The 22,499-nt window shown below is 46.1% G+C and overlaps 1 protein-coding gene across 13 annotated transcripts in view; it reads right to left on the bottom strand.

The window, feature by feature from the left end:
* Window positions 1-22,499, bottom strand: part of LOC111158629 (zinc finger MYND-type containing 11) — a 121,050-nt gene that overhangs the window by 37,823 nt on the left and 60,728 nt on the right. For 6 of the 13 annotated variants that reach the window (XM_022520790.1, XM_022520783.1, XM_022520778.1 and 3 more), the window contains 2 exons: window positions 8,070-8,229; window positions 1,348-1,392 (listed from right to left, as the gene is read on the bottom strand). In XM_022520790.1, coding sequence (XP_022376498.1) covers window positions 1,348-1,392; window positions 8,070-8,229 — 205 coding nt within the window. Of the gene's footprint in view, window positions 1-831; window positions 1,164-1,347; window positions 1,393-8,069; window positions 8,231-12,003; window positions 12,035-22,499 lie in introns of those variants that run through there. The other 7 variants (XM_022520781.1, XM_022520782.1, XM_022520785.1 and 4 more) reach the window with 4 other exon arrangements.

The raw sequence follows: 22,499 nt of genomic DNA, 5'->3' as shown, positions 1-22,499 counted from the left end.
CATGTCTTCTTACCCATATTCAGAGTCATGGCTAGAGTATATTACCAAATTCTGCAAAAATGTAAATTTTGTTCGCCTTTTATTAGAAAAAGTGGTCTTTACCAAAGTAATACAAAAGCATGACCATTTCTGGTTACTTGGTGCAGATTTGCTGCAAACTTACTTTGGTGAAGGGATTTCAGTCATACTACTTAAAAAAAATGGTAAGATATTGATTTGACATTTGACCCTAATATGCGCATGGCAGAAGAAACATAGCTCATGGAGCTGGACACAACACATGCATGCGGGCGCCTGGCCATGACAATGGTCACTGGGGACACCCATCTCACGGGGCTCAGGTGGGAAGCTGCAAATCGCTGTTACAAGTTTTGTCTCATAAATCGTCGATTTTATAGGGTTCAGTAAGGATAACATGCTTTGGTCTATTTTTAATTAACGGAACTCTTTCCCAGTCTGAAACAATGTCTTTCAGAATATTTTCTTCAAAGCTGTTCAGAAACATCTTAAAGGATTTCAGTGGCTTATGATTGACTCATTATGAACAACAGAAACCGCCATCCTTCATCATTTGGATTTTTTTTTTTTACATTAATTCACCTAACTGTAATTCTCAAAACGGGAACTCGGATCATCAAGTCAAGGCACACAGCTCAGGTCTCCCGAGCGCCTCCTGCCTTCTTCCGACCCGCCCCTTCCCATCCCAGCAGGACACAAAGAGGAAAGTGGATCTCTCTTAACCAGAGTGTGTAATGCTAGACCTAGTTTCTTACAATTGCAGGAATGAATGCATAACTCCAGTCAAGGAAAAGGAGAGAAACGTGTGGATACCTGTTGATGGAGCAGCGGTGTATGTGCTGCTCACTCTTTTAAGGACAGCAGCAGCTGCTCACATGTAACATGCAGAAGTCACGTTCAAAAGTTACTAATTTTGAATCCAGGAAACGTTGTTATGGGTATGAATGACGTAAGGTGTTTGTTACAGGCAGAGCTGCTGCAGTTTTTCTTCCAGTAGACACAATCCACGGATAGGGGACTTCAGAAATACTTGATGTGTGTCAAGGGCTACGTGTGCATTTTCACTGGATTTCAGACGTCAGCCACTACTCTAGACAGAGCCTGATCGACAGCACCGTATGTGAAATGACAGTCCAATACTTCCAGAAAGTTTTAAAAATGCAAACCTACTAGCATAAAATCCAAGACTAGAAGCAATGTAAAGACAGTATGATTTTAACGAGTAATTCTAGCAAGAATAAACTAAGAGACCCTAAAAAAAGATGGAAATGTATACCAAAAAAAGGGCACAATTAAAAAGTAAAATAACATAGTGCAAAATTAGTTCACCTTGTTTGGGGCTGCTGTCCTGAAGAAAGGCTGCATACTGTAGGCCTTTCAAAACAAAAACAAAATAATCTTGGTCTCTCTACTACAACCTTGCTCATTATCAGGCAATACACAGAGCTAAGGGATTTTGTACACAACTATGATTTGTTACACAACTTACATGACTTTGTAGATGATATCAACTCATTATCTATGGCTGTCTAATCATCAGTGAAAAGACAACGGCATGCAAACTCAAGGGTCATCCCTAGTTTAAGAGGAAGCTTAGACACTAACACAAAAGCTACAAATGGACAAAGAGAAAATTCATAAAAACCTACCATAAAACCTACAGTGATGTTACGAAAACATTTTACTGAAATTCGGTGCCGTTATAAATTTGCACAAGACTATGAACGTAAGTCCTTTTGATCTGAAAGTGGTTCGAGGCGAGATTTTTTTAAAAAAATTTGGGAGTCATGAATGTGAACAGGTAAGCTCAGTACTTGACCGTGGTGTGAGGTTCACACAGGCTGTCTTCGGAACCCAGGAGGAAGTAGCCCACCGCCTAGAAACAGCCTGCTGACCTCCATCCGCCACCACGGACAGCGTTGGCTTAAGACCCTGGAGCTACACTGGCTCAAATCCCGGCTACGGCCTTCATGGGCTCTGAGATCTGGGCACAATCTTAGCTTCTCTGGGTATCATTTTCCATCTGTAAAATGAAAAAAATAGTAGTGCCTCATTTACTGGGTTTTTGTAAGGATGAAATGAGTGGCTATGCTCAGTAAGTGCTGGCTGGTTCCTGAGACCTCCCGCTGGAGTGCAGAACCAACTTAAGAACAAGTCACATCTCTGTGTTGCGTTTGCAGGAACACGCATGCACGCTTCTTCCTCAGGACTTCAAGTTCCTGGTGACAGTGACGCAGTATTTCTGTAAGCTAGAGAGCAAGACACATCGCTGACTGAGGGCTTGCTGGGAGAGCTATGGCTGTAACCAGGCCTCCCAAACTATGACGCACACTCAGGACATTCAAAAGAGATTCTAATATTTAAAGTCATTCCCTACTTACATGTAGTGAGCAGATAAATCTCACTTTATCAAATATGTGTTGGATGTGGTATATAACATAGGTACAATGCAAAATTAGTTAATCATCAAGAGCTAAGAATTTGGTGATTAAAAATATCCCGTCATTTTAAGTATTATGTATTAAAAATAAAACTATTATAACTCTGCTTAGAGAACTAGAATCTAGACAGGAGGGAAAAAAAGGAACCACACACACACACACACACACACACACACACACACAAAACCAGTCATTCAAAGCTGAACGGAATATAACAGAGTAGCATGACCCAAAATGCTCTACTGGAGAGAATGGAAATTCTTTACCAAATCAAGAATAACTTCTAGGTATGTTACAGTTTGAATACACATAGAATCATAGTTAAATTGGTTTCTAGTTAGTTAATAGTCACAGACACTTACTATTTCACTTCGTAAATAAGTGATTTTGTATATCTTTGCATCTGAGACACACAATGGATCTTTGGAAGAAATGTGGAGTTCTGCACACAATTAGCATTAATGTAATAAAATATATTTCACTTAAAAAATATCAATGGTATCCAATGAGCTTGAAGTTTTGCACTCAGGGTACCTAAAACATATGATTAATTTATGACAACTAAACCACAAAAATGCAAAGATCTAAATTTAAACATTTCTCAGTTCAATACTTGTATTTACGAAGCGGGCTGAGATAGTCAAGCTGCCTGAACTCAGCAGCTTCTCTTCATACATTTTCAAGAGCAAATCAAGAGAACACTTCCTGCCATGGCTGTGTAACGGTGTCACTTCTGAAGGGAAAGACACAGATGCAATCCTCTCTTGTGTAAAGGATGAGAACGTAACAAGTTCCTGGAAGTGTGTAAACCACTGCTGCTTTCAGACTGGTCATTCTGAATGTGGAGAAACAGAAGGGTGGGCAAGTGTCTATCTCGCCCCTTTGCAAATTAGGCCAAATTCCGTGTATCCCCAGGAGAACATGTGATCCCTTCAAAGAAATCACAAAATGTGTATTTTCATTAATTATGCTTCTTTAAAGTGTTAAGACCTTAAATACACGGGAAACAGCAAAAACTATCTTTTTACCCAGGCCTCCTTTGAAAGCAGCATGAGGTCCTACTTATCGGCAGGCCCCGCCGGATTCCATGAGAAGCCCCGGGACTGAAGCGGGCATGGCAGCTGGGACCCGAGCTCCCATGAGCACCTGAGGCAGCTGCAGAACACTGGCCAAGGGCTCCAAGTGACAGTCCGGGGTCCCAGGGCAGCTGCCATACGAACACACTGATCTTGAAATAGCAGTAACGGGAAAGAAGAAACAAGACTCCAGCGCAGACCCGGGAGGTGCGTAAGCCCCACAGCTCGCAGTGCACCACGGTCCTGCAGCCTGGAGTCAACCTTGACACCTGTCACCAAATCGCTCAGTGTCAGATCAAACGGTGGGGCCGAGTCACGGCTCTGCACCAGGGACCCTGAAGGAAGCGGAAGTCATGACAACAGACAGCATTACCACTACCTCAGCATCAAAGCGCATACCTGATGTTGTGTCTGCACAGCAGCCCTAGCTCGAGGCTACCTGCCCTACTGGATGGCACTGCGTTCCTCTAGAAGACCTTCCAAATCTCTAGCGAGCGCCTTCTGCGCTAAAAGTTGAAGTCTGAGCAATTAACGTGTTTACTGCAAAGGGAGCTACTAAATGCCAAAATCGGCCCAGCAAATGCTAACACTCTGCCCGAGATGTAGGTTTCTCAAGATGTGACGACACACGTGGACCGAAGCACCACATCTCCTGCATGTTTCTCCGGCAGGAGGAGACGATGGAGCCGTCGAGGAGAACGTGCGGCCCGGCTTTGAAAATCAGAAGAAAAAAGCCTTGATGTAAGGAAACGCTGAACAGTGAGGTAGCACAAGCTTTCACTCTGTGTCTGGGTCTCTTGGCCTCGCTCAGATAATCCTGAAAGCTCTGAGAACCGCCGCTAGAATTACTTGGATCCTATGAGCGAGTATTCGTGACACACAGACCTGGAAGAGAAGTGTACAGGATCTCCAGGAGGGGCTCCCAGCTTCAACAAGATTGTCATTTTAAAATTGGCTGGTGCAGATAACTCTGCTGCTCTGCTGACTAATATTTAAGCAAACCGTTAAAAACATTGAGAGTGGCCTCATTTTTAATAATTGTGGTTTTCCTTCTGCTTTCTCAAATGGACATACTTAAAGTACCACCAGGAAGATGCTCATCTACTGACTACTTTGTGTCAGTTTCTCCCGGTGAACCACCACTTGGGCAGAAATCATTCCAGTCCGGCAGAAGGAGCTCAGCACAAAGGAGGCCAGTCTTGGACTTATACAGGCTTCCTCTTCGACAGATTATACATAATTATTTCCGGGCTTATTGTTAGCATTACACATTTATCACACGATTGCCGGGTTTAGTAAAAATAATGTCTAAGATACACGTATCTTTCAATTGTGTCAGTTTTTAAAAAGCAGCTTTGGGAGAACAGGCAGCCAAGGTGGAGTACAGACGGGCCCCCAACGGGCTCCGCTCAGGGACGGGAGCGGCATCGGGACCACCATCCCCTTCCCACCATAATGGCAGTAAAGACAAGCCAAGCCAAGCTCTGGGCTAACACAAGGGATCGCAGGCATGCGCTGTGGGGACTCGCCCAGAGAAATCCGCTTTTCCCCACCTCGGAGCTGTAGCTCCTACTTTTAGAGATTAAAGAAGAGCTTTACCACTCATTTTTCAAATGACAGAACTTCCTGAGTAAAGAATATTTTAACTTCAGGACATCTGGGGGGCTCAGTCATTAAGTGTCTGCCTTTGGCTCAGGTCCTGATCCCAGGGTCCCGTCATCGAGCCCCGCATCGGGCTCTCTGCTCAGTGGGGAGCCTGCTTCTCCCTCTCCCTCTGCCTGCCCCTCCCCCCCGCTCTCTCACAAATAAATAAATATTTAAAAAAAAAAAGGAATCCTTTAACTTCCAATCAAAGGTTTAAAAAGCAGTAAGTACAAAATCTTATGCCTTTCCTTCTCAGAGCCGTGTGTATCTGCTTGACTTTTCTCAATAGTGAGTCAGAAAGTCAACAGTCAGCAAGGTGAATAACACGTCTTTCAATATAAGAACTCGATGTTCAGAGAATCGTACGTACGGGTGGGAAGGTATGAAGGAGGGCCCAGACTCCAACACCGGCCCACGAACACCTCCGTGCGAGTTCCAGCAGGGCCCTCCCCTGGCGCTGGCTTCCCTGAGGAGACGCGGCTGCCGCGCATGCTGCTGGTGGTGGGGGCTGAGCACCTCCCCAAGTTGTGCAGGTCAGAGCAGCCCGGTACACAGTGGCCCACATGCCAGGCCACACATGAGCTTTGTGTCCTTCTAGGGGACTCAGTGCGTGAACACAGCAGCCTGACAGCACTGGGAGCCTGGGTTAACCCAGTCAGGGCTCTGGGAATCACACACAGCCTCAGCACTCCATAGCTGGTCCTCAAAGTGTGCCAGTGTCTTGGGGAAACGTCTTTACACATGTCCTTGTGTTGGAAGAGATGGGTTTAGAAGTAAAAAGACCCTGATGACAATTTTTGTTTGTGTGGTTATTAAGAAATGTGTTTTTGCTACACTACATAGGGACGTTTCTTAAGCACACTTATTTGCTGGCCAAAACTTGCTTTGCGTACATGGTTACACGCTTTATATTGGTAATCTCACTTAAACCTTAAAATAATCAAATGAAACACATATTCATATGCTCATATTTTAGGTGAAGAATGAGGGTCAGAGGTTAAGAAATTTCCTCAAGGTCACACAGCAAAATAAACGCATGGGCTGGGATGGGGACCCTTTGTGTTCGCATGTAAGACCTGACCTCCTTCCACTACACTACACTGCCTCTGCATTTTTAGTATCTGCTTATTTTATAAACTAGGCACAATTTTCACAACCCCAGCTGCACTAGAAACATGCATACTTAGTATAGGAAATGTTTGTTAAGAACCAACCAGAATTAATAGAACCTACACACTGGTTGTTTGAAATTTTCATCTTGAAAAAAGAAAAAAGGGATGACACTGTAAATATGTCCAACACAGAACACAGAGTCTAATGTGGCCCGTTAGCTGCTCAGTGGGAGCAAAACTCCCAGTTGAAGAGGAAGAAAGCTCCCTGGGAGGCATAACCCTAAAAAGCAGGAAGTAAAATCTCTTGCCTGGAAAACCAACCAAAATCCTGCCCATTAAGCTGCGCTTACTCTTGGTTAATTATATGGAGACCTCAGAAATTTCCATACTACAGATTTTCCAAGTGTCTGGGATTAGAAATTTTCTATTACTTGGTTATTTTCAGTATATAATAAGCTTATCAGCCTCTGGTGGGGATAGGGTTAGATCACCTCACGTTGTAATTATTGGGACTTGGTCCCCAAAGTTTCTTTACTGGCAAGAAAGCTCTACTATTCTGAGAGGATGTGAACAAAGAAATTATTATGATATAAACATTCTTGCTTAAGTTTTCAAGAGCACTTCAAGTGCACAGATCAAACGATACCACTGAAAGTAAACATTGTTTTTTTCCACATTTTCTATTTGTGGAAAGTGTGAATTTTCTTTCCTAAAACTTGGAAGGCAGAGATTAAACTGACAAACACAGTGTTAAAACTGAACAACTTCTCTAACATTTAGACCAGCTGCCCCCAGAAAACGTGTGGTCTTGCTGCTCTGGGACTGGACAGCAAGCATGAATGGGGCCACATCTGCTGTAGACCCAGAGAGGAAAATACAATTCACAATTCTTGGGAAAAGTTCCCACAAAGAACCAATTTTAAGATTTTGTGTCATTTTTATGGTATTGGAGAAGTCACGATAAACACTCTCAAAACACCTACCTACTAAATCGATTCCTTTTAGAAACTTTGAAAAAGTATCTATTATATTTGAAACCTATCCTCTTTAAACGATGTGCCTTAGCAAAAATTAAGACTTTTCTAATCAAGGTATTAGAAATATCATAGGCCAGTAAAGGTAGAAATATAAAAGTATTACACAAGAAACCAATGTTTACGTAAGAAACAAATGCACTTCTCTATGTGCCTGAGGCTCCAAGTAAAAGAAGAGACTGAAATGTCTTCACTCAGAAGGGGGCCAAAGTAAGAACTAGGCAAAATATAAAGAAAATGAGCTTTGTCTTTCCTGATTTCTGCTGGAGCACCAGCAAACCAGTTATGGTCACAGTCAGTGAGGAGACTGCCCAAGGAGCCGTAAGTCCTGCACGAGTCCCTCTGACAGGTGCCCCGGGCGCAGACGCCATCAGCCCGGGAGGACAACTTCCCGTTCACTCTGTCTACACGGCATTGACACTAGCCTGCATGAAACAGTCCGCACTAACGTTTCCTGAAGAAAACAGGAAGACCGCTGCATGAGTACAGTAGAAGGGGACTCTGTTTTATTTTTCAGATTCAAGGGAAACTGGGCAGAGAAAGGAGGCTCTTTTTAGAAGTGAGTTTCCTCCTAACGAGGGAGGAAATTATCCATCCTGCCAATGTAGGCCCTTCCTGTTCATAAGAAATACTGAAGTAAAATACTACGAAACTTCTAAAAATGAATTACTATGTGTTGGAGTTAAATAATGTTCCAAGATGTCAAGTCAACATCTCCAAATTTGTCTGATAAAATATACTTACGATCTCGTCTCCCGGCAACCAGTATCCCTCCTGCTCAATACCGGCTTTTGAGCCTTTGCAGCCTACTGTTAAGGTTTCGACAACGAGACCGTCTTTCACAGCCAGGCTCAGCTGACGCGTGGTCTCTTTTGGGTGCATACCGTGGACTCGAGACATGTACCTGAGTGCAGAGGGAAAACAAATTAAAAACCCCTTAGGACTCGAAAATAAACAAATAATTAGGGTGATTTATTTCTCCTTTGTCACAAGCTGTGCTTCTGAGGGCTCTACAGAAGAAACAAAATCTTGGACATTTAAGTCTTTTAATTATCATGCTGTTTTAAACCTCAATCCTATTTGTGTATTTAGAGGAGTAATTGTTCAAAATAGTCCTTAACCAGCAAACAGAAATCACTTAACATATTTTAGTCTAACATCCCACGTAGCTCTGGCCTCCGCGACTGTCATTAACTTCCGCTCTGCAAAGTCTAAATTCAGAATTTTATCATCTCTAGCTACAAGACTGCAGAATATAAAATACTCTAACTCAAAACTCAGGACATGACACTGAAGAATGTGTAAGAATCATAGGAGCGGTTGCTGACATGTAAAGAAACAAGAATATACGCTGGGGTCAATAAGACAAAATGTGATTTTCCATGAAATAGTCTTCGGATTGGACCACTAACCAGAATCCCTCATTTACAGTTACATGGCATTTTATTCAATTTTAAGAAACGTATCTCAGACGTACTCTGGAGCACAGAGACGGCTACCGCAGGCTCCCTCGCGCTCGCCAGCTCTAGGAACTCACGTTACCGTGAGGGCGCATCTGCGTCACAGGTCGTTTCCGAAGGAAGGACAGTGCTACATACGGGAATGTGCGCTATCCTCCCAATCCTTCCATCTCTACCAGGCGGCTGCCGGACATGCAGACACAAGGCACAGGAGGCGAGCCGGGCCAGCCGCCGCCTCCCCAGACAGCCGCGCATGTACAAGCTGCGGGGGCGAGGCCCACAAGGTCCGTCCGTCATTTCGGTGTCAAAGCCTTCACGACAAATCACTTCACGAATGCAAGTACTCCTCATGGAACCACCTTCCAAATTCAAAGGACACATTTCAACAAACAGTGAGTCCCAACTGAGGACTGACGGACATCCGTGCGTGGCAGACCACTGCTCTCTGCTGATGAGATCACATGTTCCACCTGTCCACGCAGGCAGCCAGAGGGCTCATGAGGAGAGGAGGGGACCAAGGTGAGCATCCCGCGGCCTTGACCAACTGACCTGGGAGCACAGTCGACAGGGCCCAGGGAGACCCAGATGCTGATGGACAGCCTGAGGGGAAAAGGCGGGTCACTGGTGAGGCTCGATTCTCCAGTAGGAAGTCAGGACTAGTGGATATCAAGTCTGGCGTGGGCCTTGGGGCAGGGATGCGGGCTGAGGTGAACGGGTCCAAACATCCTCACCATGCACGGGAGAAAGCCACCAGAAAAGACCTCAGGAATGAAGTATTCCGTCTACATTTAGGACGGTACCATCAGAACAAAAGTACAAATGTTCTAAAATCTGAAAAAACTCTTTAAAAAAAACATATTATGTGGTGAAACATAAAAACACCAAAAGAGGGGCGCCTGAATGGCTCAGTGTGTTACGCCTCTGCCTTCGGCTCAGGTCATGATCTCGGATCCTGGGATCGAGCCCCACATCGGGCTCTCTGCTCAGCGGGGAGCCTGCTTCCCCCTCTCTCTCTGCCTGCCTCGCTGCCTACTTGTGATCTCTGTCTGTCAAATACATAAATAAAATCTTAAAAAAAGAACACCAAAAAACCCCAAAAGAAACAGAAAGCATATTACATACATACAGGACCAAACCAACTTTGTTTAATAAACAAACACTGCCTAACTCCACAGTACAAAAAAGACAGACTGGATCACAACACTGAAAACACACGGTCTAAAGGACAGACTCCCAACGTGAGAACAAGCAGGCGAGAACGGACACAGGCACATTGCGGAAATGCAGTCCAGACGCAGGGACCAGCACGGCAGCAGACAGGACATGGAATCCAAGGCAAGAATTGTTTTTTGTTTTTTAAAGATTTTATTTATTTATTTGACAGACGGAGATCACAAGTAGGCAGAGAGGCAGGCAGAGAGAGGAGGAAGCAGGCTCCCTGCTGAGCAGAGAGCCCGATGTGGGGCTCGATCCCAGGACCCTGGGATCATGACCTGAGCTGAAGGCAGAGGCTTAACCCACTGAGCCACCCAGGCGCCCCGGCAAGAATTGTTTTTTTAAAGAAAGACACTAGGGCGCCTGGGTGGCTCAGTGGGTTGACCGACTGCCTTTGGCGCAGGTCATGATCCCCGAGTCCTGGGACCGAGTCCCACATCGGGATCCCTGCTCCATGGGGCGTCTGCTTCTCCCTCTGACCTTCTCCTCTCATAATCTCTCTCTCTCAGATAAATAAATAAAATCTTAAAAAATAATAAAAAATGAAGACACACAGAGCACACGTTGTTAGAAAGCGAAGACTGTAAGAAATAAAGGAAACACTGACAGGAATACAGAGTTATGAGACTTCACTGCTCTCCGTCCACAAAAACATCCAGCAGACAGAATGAGGTATTCACACAGAAGAGCTCATTAACAAGGCAAATCTAGTTAAATTTGTTCTGACCTGCAACAGGTCCAAGGAAAATTTATTACAGTTGAGCATAAAACTGGACACGAAAACCTTATTTAATTAAATTACGTACTTGAGAGAGTGTGTGTGCGCAGGGGAGGGGCAAAGGGAGGAGGAAACGTAATCTCAGGCGGAGTCTGTGCTGCGCGCGGAACCCAACACGGGGCTCGATCTCACGAGGTCATGACCTGAGCTGAGCTAAGAGTCTGATGCTCCACTGTGGGAGCCCAGGTGTCCCTCCCAGACAACTTTACTTTAGATTCCAAAAGTGCAGACACTCCTCGCAGTGAAAGCAAACCCGGCATTAGTAACAAAACTGGAAAACTATCATAAACTAGTGAATTAAAAACGTTATCTAAAAATTGCAAAAAAAACACAAAAAAAATCTCAGCACAGGAACTAAAAAGCTAAAGCAGAGCCAGTTAAAAAATAAAAAGTGAAAACCAATATTAGTCTAAGAGCCCCTCAAGGGAAAAACAGAGACATCGCCAGCTTCTCAAATTAACAGTGAAATTAACAAAGCACAAAAGCATATAAACTAAGAAATGCCTACAGAGCCACAGCCAAATGTAACGAAGAAATTAAAATTATAAGCAACTACTTTGTTCATTTCTGTGCAAAAATAGAAAATAAACAAACACTATCATTTTCTAGAAAAATATAAATGACCAAAGCTTGACCATAGAAAAAAACAGAATATGTGAAATGAAAAATTTCAAAATAAATCAATAGAAGAAGTTGGCAAAGAGCTTTCTTTGAAAAACACCAGGTAGGGACATATTCACAAGGGAATTTGATCAAACTCTTAATGGTCACATAACTCCGATGTGGTTTAAACTTTTCTGGTACATAATAAAGAAGGAAAGCAAGGAATCTAGCATAAGAATGGTAACAAACCCCTACAAAAATAGCACAGAAAAGCCAGTGTTCCACAGGAACACTATAAAAACCTTAAATATTTTAAATGACAAAATAATATTAAGTATAAGTATAAGACAGATGTTAACATTCTAATACACTCAAAAAAAAATCAAAGGAATATACCATAACTGTTTAATTCCAGGATTTTGCAAAGATTTATTATTATGAAGAAATCTAGGAATACAATTCATCCCACTGATAGATCAAAAATGAGAAACTATGAAGATTTCTATATGTATTAAAAAGGCATTTATAAAAATCCGACCACCTGCCTCTAACAAGATGGAATGAGTAAATACTTCCTTATTTCAATCAGAAATATTCAAAGATGACTTTAACCCTCTGCCAAAGGTAATAACCAGCATAGCTGGAATAAAGAAATGGTGTAAAAGTTGGTGAAGATTTGAAATGATCATTATCTGCAGATTACATATGTAGAAAACCCAAGAAAATCAGCTGACATACTATTTTAAATAACCAAAAAAGAGAATCAATTATTTGTGTGGATACAAATGAATACATCAAAATGAATAGCACTCATATATACAAACCAAAAATACAGTTAGAAGATTAAAATAAGACCCCAATTATTTACAACAGCAATAAGAAAGATAGTAATAGACAGTGATAAATAGAAGAAATGACAAGATCTGTATGAAAAAAATCCCCTGAAACGTGACAGATACTGGAGAAGATGAAGAGATGGAGAGACATGCCTGATATCTGAATGGAAGACAACAAAATCTGAATTGCCCCTAAGATAATTTAATAAAGTGTCACCACAAAGTGGTCAAGTTAATATTAAAGTTCTATAGAGAATTTAAAAAGAACTTCCCAGGAAAATTCTCTCAGGGTAACATCAGCTATTAAAACATTATAGAGCTAGAGTAATTGAACTTGTGCATGAACAGCAGGCCAATGGAACAAACACAAAGTCCAGAGAGGGACCCGAATACACATTTTGATTATGATCAAAGTGCCATTTCAAATTAGCAGGGGAAAGTTCAATCGGCACACGACATTAGGAGAAGGGCCTCACAGTCCTTATTCCCAGAGAATAAAGACAAAGCCCTACCTTACAAATTCTGAATTGGTCAGATTCAAATATTAAAAGAAAACCACACAATCATTAGAAGAAAAACATGGGAGAGAAATCATGGTGTGAGAAAACCTCCCAAATAGGAAACAAAAACAGAGTGATTTAAGAAAACACTGGAAACTTTACATAAAATCAGCAATTTCTACACAGCAAAAAAACCAGGATAACCAAAGTTAAAATCACAAATGCTAACCTGGGAAATGTGTTTGTAATATATCTAACTGAAATTCTACATACTCTAAAAAATTTTTAAAAATCCCAAGTACTAAGAGAAACCCCAAGAGAAGATTTTGTATCTGCTGAGCTCACGAAGACACTGCACCGACACGCAAGCTTGGTGGGCAGTGCCTCACTGGGGCCACTGAACGACCACCTCCCTGCAGGGCAAACATCTAGCGAGCACCGAAACGTGTCCAGCAGCTCCCCGTCTGGAAACTCATCCTACAGACAGACATGTGTGAAATAATATGTACACAGACAGGAAATCCACGTTAGTATTGCTGGCGACAAGAGCAGAAAGAATGTAAACATCAATCTTTGGGGACTGGCTAAATTATAGCACAGTCATACCAGGAGTTACTGTGTAACCATTAAAAAATGAAGCAATGTTGCAGATGTTAAGATAATGTAAGTTCTAAGATACTATGTTTGAAAAATCAGGGTATGGGGTTAACATCCAACACATAAAGAACATACAGCTCAACAACAAAGAGCCAGGCACCCCTCTCCCAGTCCATGAAGCGTCTGCCTTCAGCTCAGGTCCTGGTCTCAGGGTCCTGGGATTGACTCCCACATCGGGCTCCCTGCTCCACGGGGAGTCTGCTTCTCCCTCTCCCTCTGTGATCTTTCACTCTCTCTCAAATCAATAAAATCTTTTAAAAAAAATTGGCGAAACATCTGAACCAACACTTCCAAAGATGACAAAAGATGGCCAGCAGGTATGCAAACAGATGCTGAACACTGCTAATCATCAGGGTAAGGCAAGTCCGAACCACACCCACCACCCATGCACACACACCTACTCCCGCGCAGGAGTATTATTCAGCCACAGAAATGAACGAAATGTTGCCATTTGTGACAACATGGATGTATCTCGAGGGCATTGTGCTATGTGCAGTCAGTCTGACGTATCTCATGGATATATGGATTCTGCACACACACACACACACACACACACACACACACACACCAAGCTCACAGACACAGAGAACAGACTGGTGGTGGCCAGAAGTGGGGTGGCCAAAGGTGGGGAGTGGGGTGGGGGATGAAATGGGTTAAAGGTATTCACTGCCAGCCACAAAATAAAGGTCATGGGTGTAAAATGCACAGCAGATGCTTATAGTTAACAATACTATATTGTGTATTCAAAAGTTGCCAAGAGAGTAGATCTTAAAACTCATCACAAGAAAAAAATGTTTCTTCTAACTATGCAAGGTGATGAATGCTCTAGATGGGACCACAGTACTGTCCAGCCTGAACACAGGAGGTTAAGGGGGCCGACCCCAGCACAGCTGAAAACCCACCTAGAATTCTGGACTTGCCCAAATTTAACTACTAATAACCCATTATTAGCCATAAGCCTAACTGATAATATGAACAGTCAATTCACATACATTTTGTATGTTCAATGGACTACGTACTGTTATCTTCTTACAATAAGTTAGGAAAAGGAAAGTGCTACTATGAATCTCAGGAGGAAATACATTTCCAGTTCCATCCCAGCTTTAAAAAAAAAACTCGCTTGTAAGTGGATCCTTGTAGTTCAAACCCATGCTGTTCAAGAGTCAGCTGTATATACAGATACTGAATCATGTCGAGTACCTGAAGCTACTATGCTATTTGTAAATTATACCTCAATTTAAACAGAAAAAGGAAAAAGAAGCTGGTAAATAAAATAACGGTATAAAATGGTAGTTTCCCAAAACCATTCTAGGCTCCTGTCTGCACTTGCGTAAGATCTAGTGGTAGATCCAGGAGCGATCAAGAGAGGCTCCTTCCAAGGAGAACTGGGCAGCTCAGTGAGCAGGGGCAGCGTGCAGACCTTCCACCGCACCCTCATCGGGACTGTCTGTCCCCCCGCCAGCTGGAGACGGCTGCCGCTCCGCCCGTCTCCCTGGCGGTAATGTCGGCAAGCCCTCCACACCAGCGTGCCCGTCGCGGGCAGCCCCCTCTAGTCTCACACTCTTCTTGGTTCTTCTTTCTCATTTATTCATCCAAAATAATTTTAAAACCAGTTTGCCAAGACCCATGAAAAATGCCAAAATTTTAATTTGAGAATAAATACCATTACAACAGTAAGTCTTTCCTCTGATTAGCTTGGTACATCTGTTCATTTGTATCCTCTACATTTTTAACACAGTTTTATAGTTTTTCTCCCTAAAATTCTCACGTGCTTTTTGTGATTTTTTTTCCCTAATTAATGCATATTTTTTTGTTTCTTTTGAAGAAAGGATTTTATTTTATATATTATTTTCTGGCTGGTGGTTTCTAGTTATCTACCGAGAAACCGTGCCAACCTCTCACCGGGTCCCACAGCACCGCTCTGCCCAGTGGCCGTGTGGGTACCCCTGTCTCAGACTTTGCAGAGGGCTCCAGCAGTGGTTCACCATTAAGCCTGACACCTGCTGAGGGGCCTGTTATACCAACTAGAAACACAATTACACTACGATGCCGCTGCAGGACACTGGTAGCTATGTCTTCTTAAGGACATTTCTTTCCAGTCCCAGTTTGCTGTTTTATTTAATGAGGCATCACAGCACACTGTCCTTGGAAGGACTTGACCCCAGTGACATGCAGCAGCCAGGAGACAGCTGTACAGCACACAGTGGACACAGAAGAGCTGTTCTCTCTTTTCTGGCAGTGTGAAGTAGGGGTAGCAGAAGGCAATGAGCCACGCTTGGGGACAGAGGGCTTACACACAGCGCACAGGAGGAAGGCCATGGGGCAGACGCAGGAGGCCCCTTCCTGGGGACAGGATGACCAGCAGCACGCACAGATGAAGGACCAGCTCTCCCTAGTACACGAGAACCGTCACAGCCTGGGGAGAGAACAACTCCACCACTGAAAGTGTGTTTTCTTTCTTTTTACTTAAACTCAATAGCCAACATATACTACTTCCTCGGTTTTTGATGTAGTGTTCAATGATTCATTAGTTGAGTACAACACCCAGTGCTCATCCCATCACGTGCCCTCCTTAATGCCCATCACTGTGTCACCCATCCCCCACCTCCCCCTGAAACCCTCAGTTTAGTTCCCGGAGTCCACTGTCCTTCATGTTTTGTCTCCCTCTCTGATTTCTTCCCATTGAGTTTTCCCAGGAGCAGTGTCCACAACTGCGGAAGGAGCCGAGATGCCCTTCAGCAGACGAATGGGTAAAGCAGATGTGGTCCATACACACACGGAATATTCCTCAGCCACCAGAACGGATGAATACCTACCATTTACATCAACACGAATGGAACAGCAGAGGATTATGCTAAGGGTTTTTGTCTTCTGAATGAGAAGTTTGGGTTTAGGCAATTTAGAATAAAGAGTAAGTGATCCGTATGCATTTAAAAGCTTTGTTAGGGCCCCTGGGTGGCTCAGGTGGTTGGGCCTCTGCCTTCAGCTCAGGTCATGATCCCAGGGGACCTGGGATGGAGTCCTGCATCAGGCTCCCTGCTCAGCGGGGAGCCTCTGCCCCTCTCCCTACTTGCGCTCTGTCTCTAATAAATAAATAAACCCTTTGACAAAGGAAAAAAAAAAAGGCAGCTTTGGCTAGGGACACCTGGGTGGCTCACTTGGTTTAAATAAATAAATAAATCTTTAAAAAGAGAGAGATTGAGAGCATGAGTGGGGGGCGGAAGAAGAGAAGCAGACGACCCACTGAGCACAGAGCCAAAAGTGGGGCTCGATCCCAGGACCCTGAGGATCCTACAACCCCGAGATCATGTCCCGAGCCAAAAATCAAGTCGGACACTTTACTGACTGAGCCGCCCAGGCACCTAACAAACTATTTTAGATATTGCTTTGTATAAAAGTGGCGTTCAAGAGATGGTTGTTGGATATACAAATGAGTAACAGAGAATTTCAACTTCATCTTTTAAAGTTTTTATTTTAAATTAATTCTAGGGGCGCCTGGGTGGCTTAGTCATGGGGCATCGGCCTTGTTCAGGTCATGATCCCAGGACCCTGAGATTATGACCCGAGCGGAAGGCAGCCACTTGACTGAGTCACCCAGGCGCCCCGCTCACTGGCACTTTAAACCACAGACTTTATTCAGGGTTCACCCGCATTTCTACTATTCTTTTTTCTGTCCCAGGGACCAAATTCAGGATGTCTCAATATAGGATTTTATAAGCTTAAAAAGCATCCAACGTTGAAACATGTTATCATAAAAAATATTTTAAGAAGGAAGAAAAATGAGGACTGACTCGCTCTGCCCCGCGGAGATTATTAAGAAATACTCTACTGGAGGGGCGCCTGGGTGGCTCAGTGGGTTAAAGCCTCTGCCTTCGGCTCAGGTCATGATCTCAGGGTCCTGGGATCGAGCCCTGCATCAGGCTCTCTGCTCAGTGGGGAGCCTGCTTCCCCCTATCTCTCTGCCTGCCTCTCTGTCTACTTGTGATCTCTCTCTGTCAAATAAATAAATAAAATCTTTCAAAAAAAAAAAAAAAGAAATACTGCACTGGAGCACGGACAATGATGGGGTCATTACTGAATCTTATTACTGTGGACAGTACCAACAGTTTAAAAACAATGAGACTGGACAGAAACACTCAAATAAAAGAACAGTACAAAAGATCAGAATATATAGAAATGGGTCCAAGCACACAAAAATCTCAGTATGAAAGGCGAGCATTACCAAAAAAAGGAAACTGTAAGAATATTTACCAAGTGACAGTAGAATCACTAAATGGCCATCTGGATAAAAACAACCCAGATGCGCATCACAAATTCTGAATAAGTCACATATTTAAATATAATGCAAAAGAATGAATTGGCAAAGTGTTTTTCCTCTATTTTGGGGTAAGTATGAACAAAGATGGAAGAAATGAGGGGAAAGACAGCTTTAAACATATAAAATAAAGACTGTAAAATCCAAGAGAAAACATGAAGAGGAAACGACGAGTTAGCAAAACGACACGGGAAGCACCACAGAAGGTTCACTATGTCCCTACCATGTCTGCAGGGCTCCTTCCGGGAGTGGGGTCTAGGCAGCACACCCAGAACTCAGCAAGGAACGCGAGGCCTGGGGGCAGCATTCACTATGACAGAGATCACTAGGATGCTGGCCTAAGTCCGCAAACCAGCTCGTCAAGTAAGGCCTAGACATGAACATCTCACCTCTTCTTCTGAAAAGGTAGGAAGGGGTCTGAGTGCTGGCGATGCCGAGTGAGGCGGGAGCCACAACCCCTTCCTCATGGGCCAGCCAGGGTCTGTCCGCTTGACCAGCCGCAGACCTGCATGTCCTGAGTCAATTACACGGAGTCCACAGAGTTGACCTTCACGACCACCAAGGACCCCAGCCCAGGGCTCCTTCCTTAGCTGATCAGGCAGCTTTACTCCATGTGCAAATCCCTACGTCGGTAAAGCGGGGTAAGGTCACGCCAGGCCTCCGCTGTCTCACAAGCTGCTGACCCACCACAGGGACGTGTCTTTAGCAAATGAGGAGGTGGAACTAGCAAGCTGGGTTTGCACAGACAGTGGCCAAACGTAGCACCAACCATGACACAGTACGTAAATGTCTGATACTTAAATGTTCTACCCCATTTCTCTGGACTGTGTCAGTGAGTCCTACTTTCCCCCATCCTGCCCACTCCCCTTCCTGTAGTCTGCCCCGAAGGTCTCCTCCAGGGCACGGCCCGCAGCTGCTGCCCAGCGCTCGGCACCGAGCAGAAGGCTGCAGGGCCCAGCGCGGCGCGTCCCCCGACCCAACTGTGCGAGCCCCAAGACAAAAACACAAATGCAGCTGAGTGGTAAGAAGCCGCTGCTTACTGAACGTTCTTTCAAAACAAATCTCACAAGCGATTATTTCCTAAGCGATTCTCTGCCTTAAGTCCTTCTAATAACGACTCGATCCCAGCGACCCATACCACAACGCTGGAGACGACACACCTGGGAAAGCCGTGTCATCCGACCCCGTCTGTGGCTCAGTCTGAGCCACCACCAAGGCCTGATGTGTCCTCGGCTGGAACCAGACATGACGAGCAGCTCCACGCAGTCGCCGCATCTAGGGGCCTTTCTCTGGAATGAAACTGAACAAACCGGAGTGTGCCCTGGGCGACCTGGATCACGCCGGTCGTGGCCCGCAGCGGCGCGAACCCTGTGCGCTCAGAGGGGAAGGCGCGGCCGCCACTCTCCGGCGTCTCCCACCGAGGAAGTCAGCGCTGTCGCTGCTGAGGGGCAGCCCACCAGCCGAGAGGGGCCGAGACGTCCGACCGCGTCTGCGGCGGGGAATTCCTCGGGGACGCGACGTCACACAGCCACGCTGGTCCGGCATCCGGGGGACAACACGGAACTAGAGGACGCCGGCACCACGCAGAGCCCCAGCTCTCCCTCGCACAGACCCAGGGGCGCAGCCGCGGAAGACGTGCCCGAGGCAGGCATCCGCTCGCTTGGCAGACGGAGCCCCGGGCACCGGCCCCTCCACGTCTGCCCGCGGGCTCGGCTGCCGACGGAGCTCTTCCCGCATCGCAGGCCCCACCGCGGCTCTGCGGAGAAAAGGCGCGGTGCGACGAGCCGGCGTCTACCTCCTTTCCTAATTCCTGCTGTTTGACCATAACTATTGAATCTTAATTTCCCTCATTTCTGAGCTAAAATAATGCACAGTGTTACTATTTATTATTAAAATAATTGACAGTGTTCACTGACAGATTCACTGTGAAGGTTTGGGGGGACTAACAACCTCCCCCCTCAAAAACAACACTTTCCATTTCCCCCATTAACTCTAAAGGCAGTAAAAGGCTTTTTGTTTCAGGAAACGAAAGTCTCCACTTTCATTCCCCCAAACGCCATCAGTCACGACGTTCCTTATGCCACGACCTTCATGAACATCAGTAAAGTGACACCTTGAGTTGTTTTACGGTTAGACGGAAACTTAAGAAACAGCAGGCGCGTCTCACCTGGAAGAAAGACACCTTCCCTGTGGCCCACGTACGACGTGCTCTCGTCCCCCCCGGGCCGCACACGCGGAGCTCGGCCACGGCGCACGGGCCTCCCGGCGCGGGCTCTGGCCCTCGCGGCCTTCGTAGCATCCCCGGCCGCGCCGGCCCCAGCAAGGGCAGCCGTCCAGGGGAAGACTCGGGCTGCCCTCCAGCTCGTCCTTCGACCCGACCACCACCATTTCGTTAAAACCGCAACCCAGGCCTCAGCCTCACCACGCGACACAGGACCAGACTCTGCCACCCAGCATGAGCTCTGCGACACAGGAGAACGCTGGGAGCAAATCTCTTTCTGGGGTTCGTACTGCAAGAGACCTGAGCAGCAGAACCCCTCACGGACACCACGAGGCTGAGGCCACCCCTCAAGCCAGCCGGTCTGGGGTGCTCCTTCCCAACGAGCCGTGGGGCTTCCCGCACGAGTGCCCTGCAGCAGCTTCGCTCCGGCTCCTCTCCTCGTCCTGACCCTCCCATCTCTCCTCCATGCACCTCCCTCTCCCACAGGGGATCAGACGCACGATGCCCTCTGTTCACACCATTTTCTAACTGTCCCCCAAATCCCCGCGGAACCAGCGGTGCTCTGACACGGCACACGAAGTGCATCTAACACACGTGTGCGAAGACGACGTACGCACACACGAGAACCCACCCACCACCCACCGTCCTCCGGCTCTCGGCCTCACACGCTCACCAGCGCGACTGCCCCCGGGGGCCGGTGCTCCACACTCCGGCACGGGCCCAGATACACACCACCTCTGCCCACACAGGACAGCACAGGCAACGTCTACCCTAACAGCCCCAAATGCAAGTCTCCCCGGTGCCCTTCAGCAGGGGAGCGGCCTCTCAAACTGCCGTGTGTCCACCCACTGCCAAGATGCATGGCAAGTGAATCCCAACCCATGTGGACCAGGAAACGTCAGTCGTGGGAAGAATGGACTGTAGGGGGCGCCTGGGTGGCTCCGTGGGTTAAAACCTCTGTCTTCGGCTCAGGTCATGACCCCAGGGTTCTGGGTTCAAGCCCCGCATGGGGCTCTCTGCTCAGCTGGGAGCCTGCTTCCTCCTCTCTCTCTCTGCCTGCCTCTCTGCCTACTTGTGATCTCTGTCAAATAAATAAATAAAATCTTAAAAAAAAAAAAAAAAGAATGGACTGTAGGGTTCCACTTCCATAAAACTCTAGAACCAGCAAAGCTAGTCAGCCCGGTGAAAAGCAGATCAGTGCTTGCGTCTGGGGGCAAGGCAATGACCACCAAGGGGTACGAGGAACTCCAGGGGCGATGACACCTTTTTGTATCTTCATTAAGATGGAGGCAACATGGGGCACCTGGGGGCTCTGTCAGTGAAGCGTCCGACTCTTGATTTCGGCTCAGGTCATGACCTCAGGGTTGTGAGAGACTGAGCCCTGCGTCGGGCTCCGCACTGGGTGTGGAGTATGCTTAAGATTCTCTCTCTCCCCGTCTGCAACCCCCAATCCCACTCATGTGGGGTCTCCAAAAAGAAAAGAAGGAAGGAAGGAAGGAAGGGGAAAGGGAAAGGAAAGGAGGCCCTCCACAGGGGCCTTCACTTGCAGAGGAAGGAAGGGAAGGGACTTCCCGGAGGAGGCAGCTAGTTTCTCGAGGGCTGACCCTGCAGTCAGTGCACGTCCGTTCGACACGTCACGCACTCCGCGGCAGGGCAGCAGCCCGCAGGCTCGCAACGCTCAGCAAACAGGTGAACGAGCGCGCGCCAGGGCCCCCTCCCGGTCTGGGGTTCTGGGCGTTCATGGATTCACAAACTGAAAACAACCCATCCCGGCATGCAGAGTGGTGGGAAGACGACTCACGAATCTCGGCATGACCACGCAAACCCTCAGGTATCTCCCACAAGCGTCTCTGTCTCTAATGGTTCGATGTCGAAATGGAAGGAAGACTCGCTAGAGAGAGAAAAACAAACAGAAACAGGGCCCTTCCCCACCGCATGGAGAGAAGCAGGGATGGATTAAGGAACTGTGGCAAGTAAGACGCGACACTGATAGAAGACAAGGCGGCCCAACAGTCTTGAGGTCTCACTAAGAAGGATTCCTTAAATAAAAAACGTCAGGGGCACCCGGGCGGCTCAGTCAGGGAAGCCTCTGCCTCCAGCTCCGGTCATGGTCTCAGGGTCCTGGGATGGAGCCCCGCGTCGGGCTCCCTGCTCGGCGGGCAGCCTGCTTCTCCCTCTCCCACTCCCCCTACTTGTGCTCCCTCTCTCACTGTGTCTCTCTCTGTCAAATAAATAAATTTTTAAAAAAAATTTTTTTAAATTAAAAAAATTAAAAAATTTTAAAGCACAAAACATTAGGCCAAAAACAATGAATCTGATAACTATAAAATTAAAATTTTCTGTTTAACAGGAACAGCTGGGAAACATTAGTAAACAGACAACAGAACTTCTAGAAGTATGACATGCATAAAAGAATTAATGTTCAGAAGAACCTAAGCTTCTGTAAACCAACAGAAAAGCAGAAGAGCCTGGTGGGGAAACACATGAAGGAGGACAGGCGTCCGCAGCTGAGGAAGGCCGACGCCGCGTAAGAACACCGTGAGCCGTCTGACCTCACTAACGAGCAAAGAAACGTAAACTAAGACACGA

The sequence above is a fragment of the Enhydra lutris genome, unplaced genomic scaffold (assembly GCF_002288905.1).
Source record: "Enhydra lutris kenyoni isolate GAN:26980312 unplaced genomic scaffold, ASM228890v2 scaffoldscaffold61, whole genome shotgun sequence".
In the NCBI taxonomy this organism is placed as follows: domain Eukaryota; kingdom Metazoa; phylum Chordata; class Mammalia; order Carnivora; family Mustelidae; genus Enhydra; species Enhydra lutris.
This window is presented reverse-complemented; position numbering and strand designations above follow the sequence as displayed.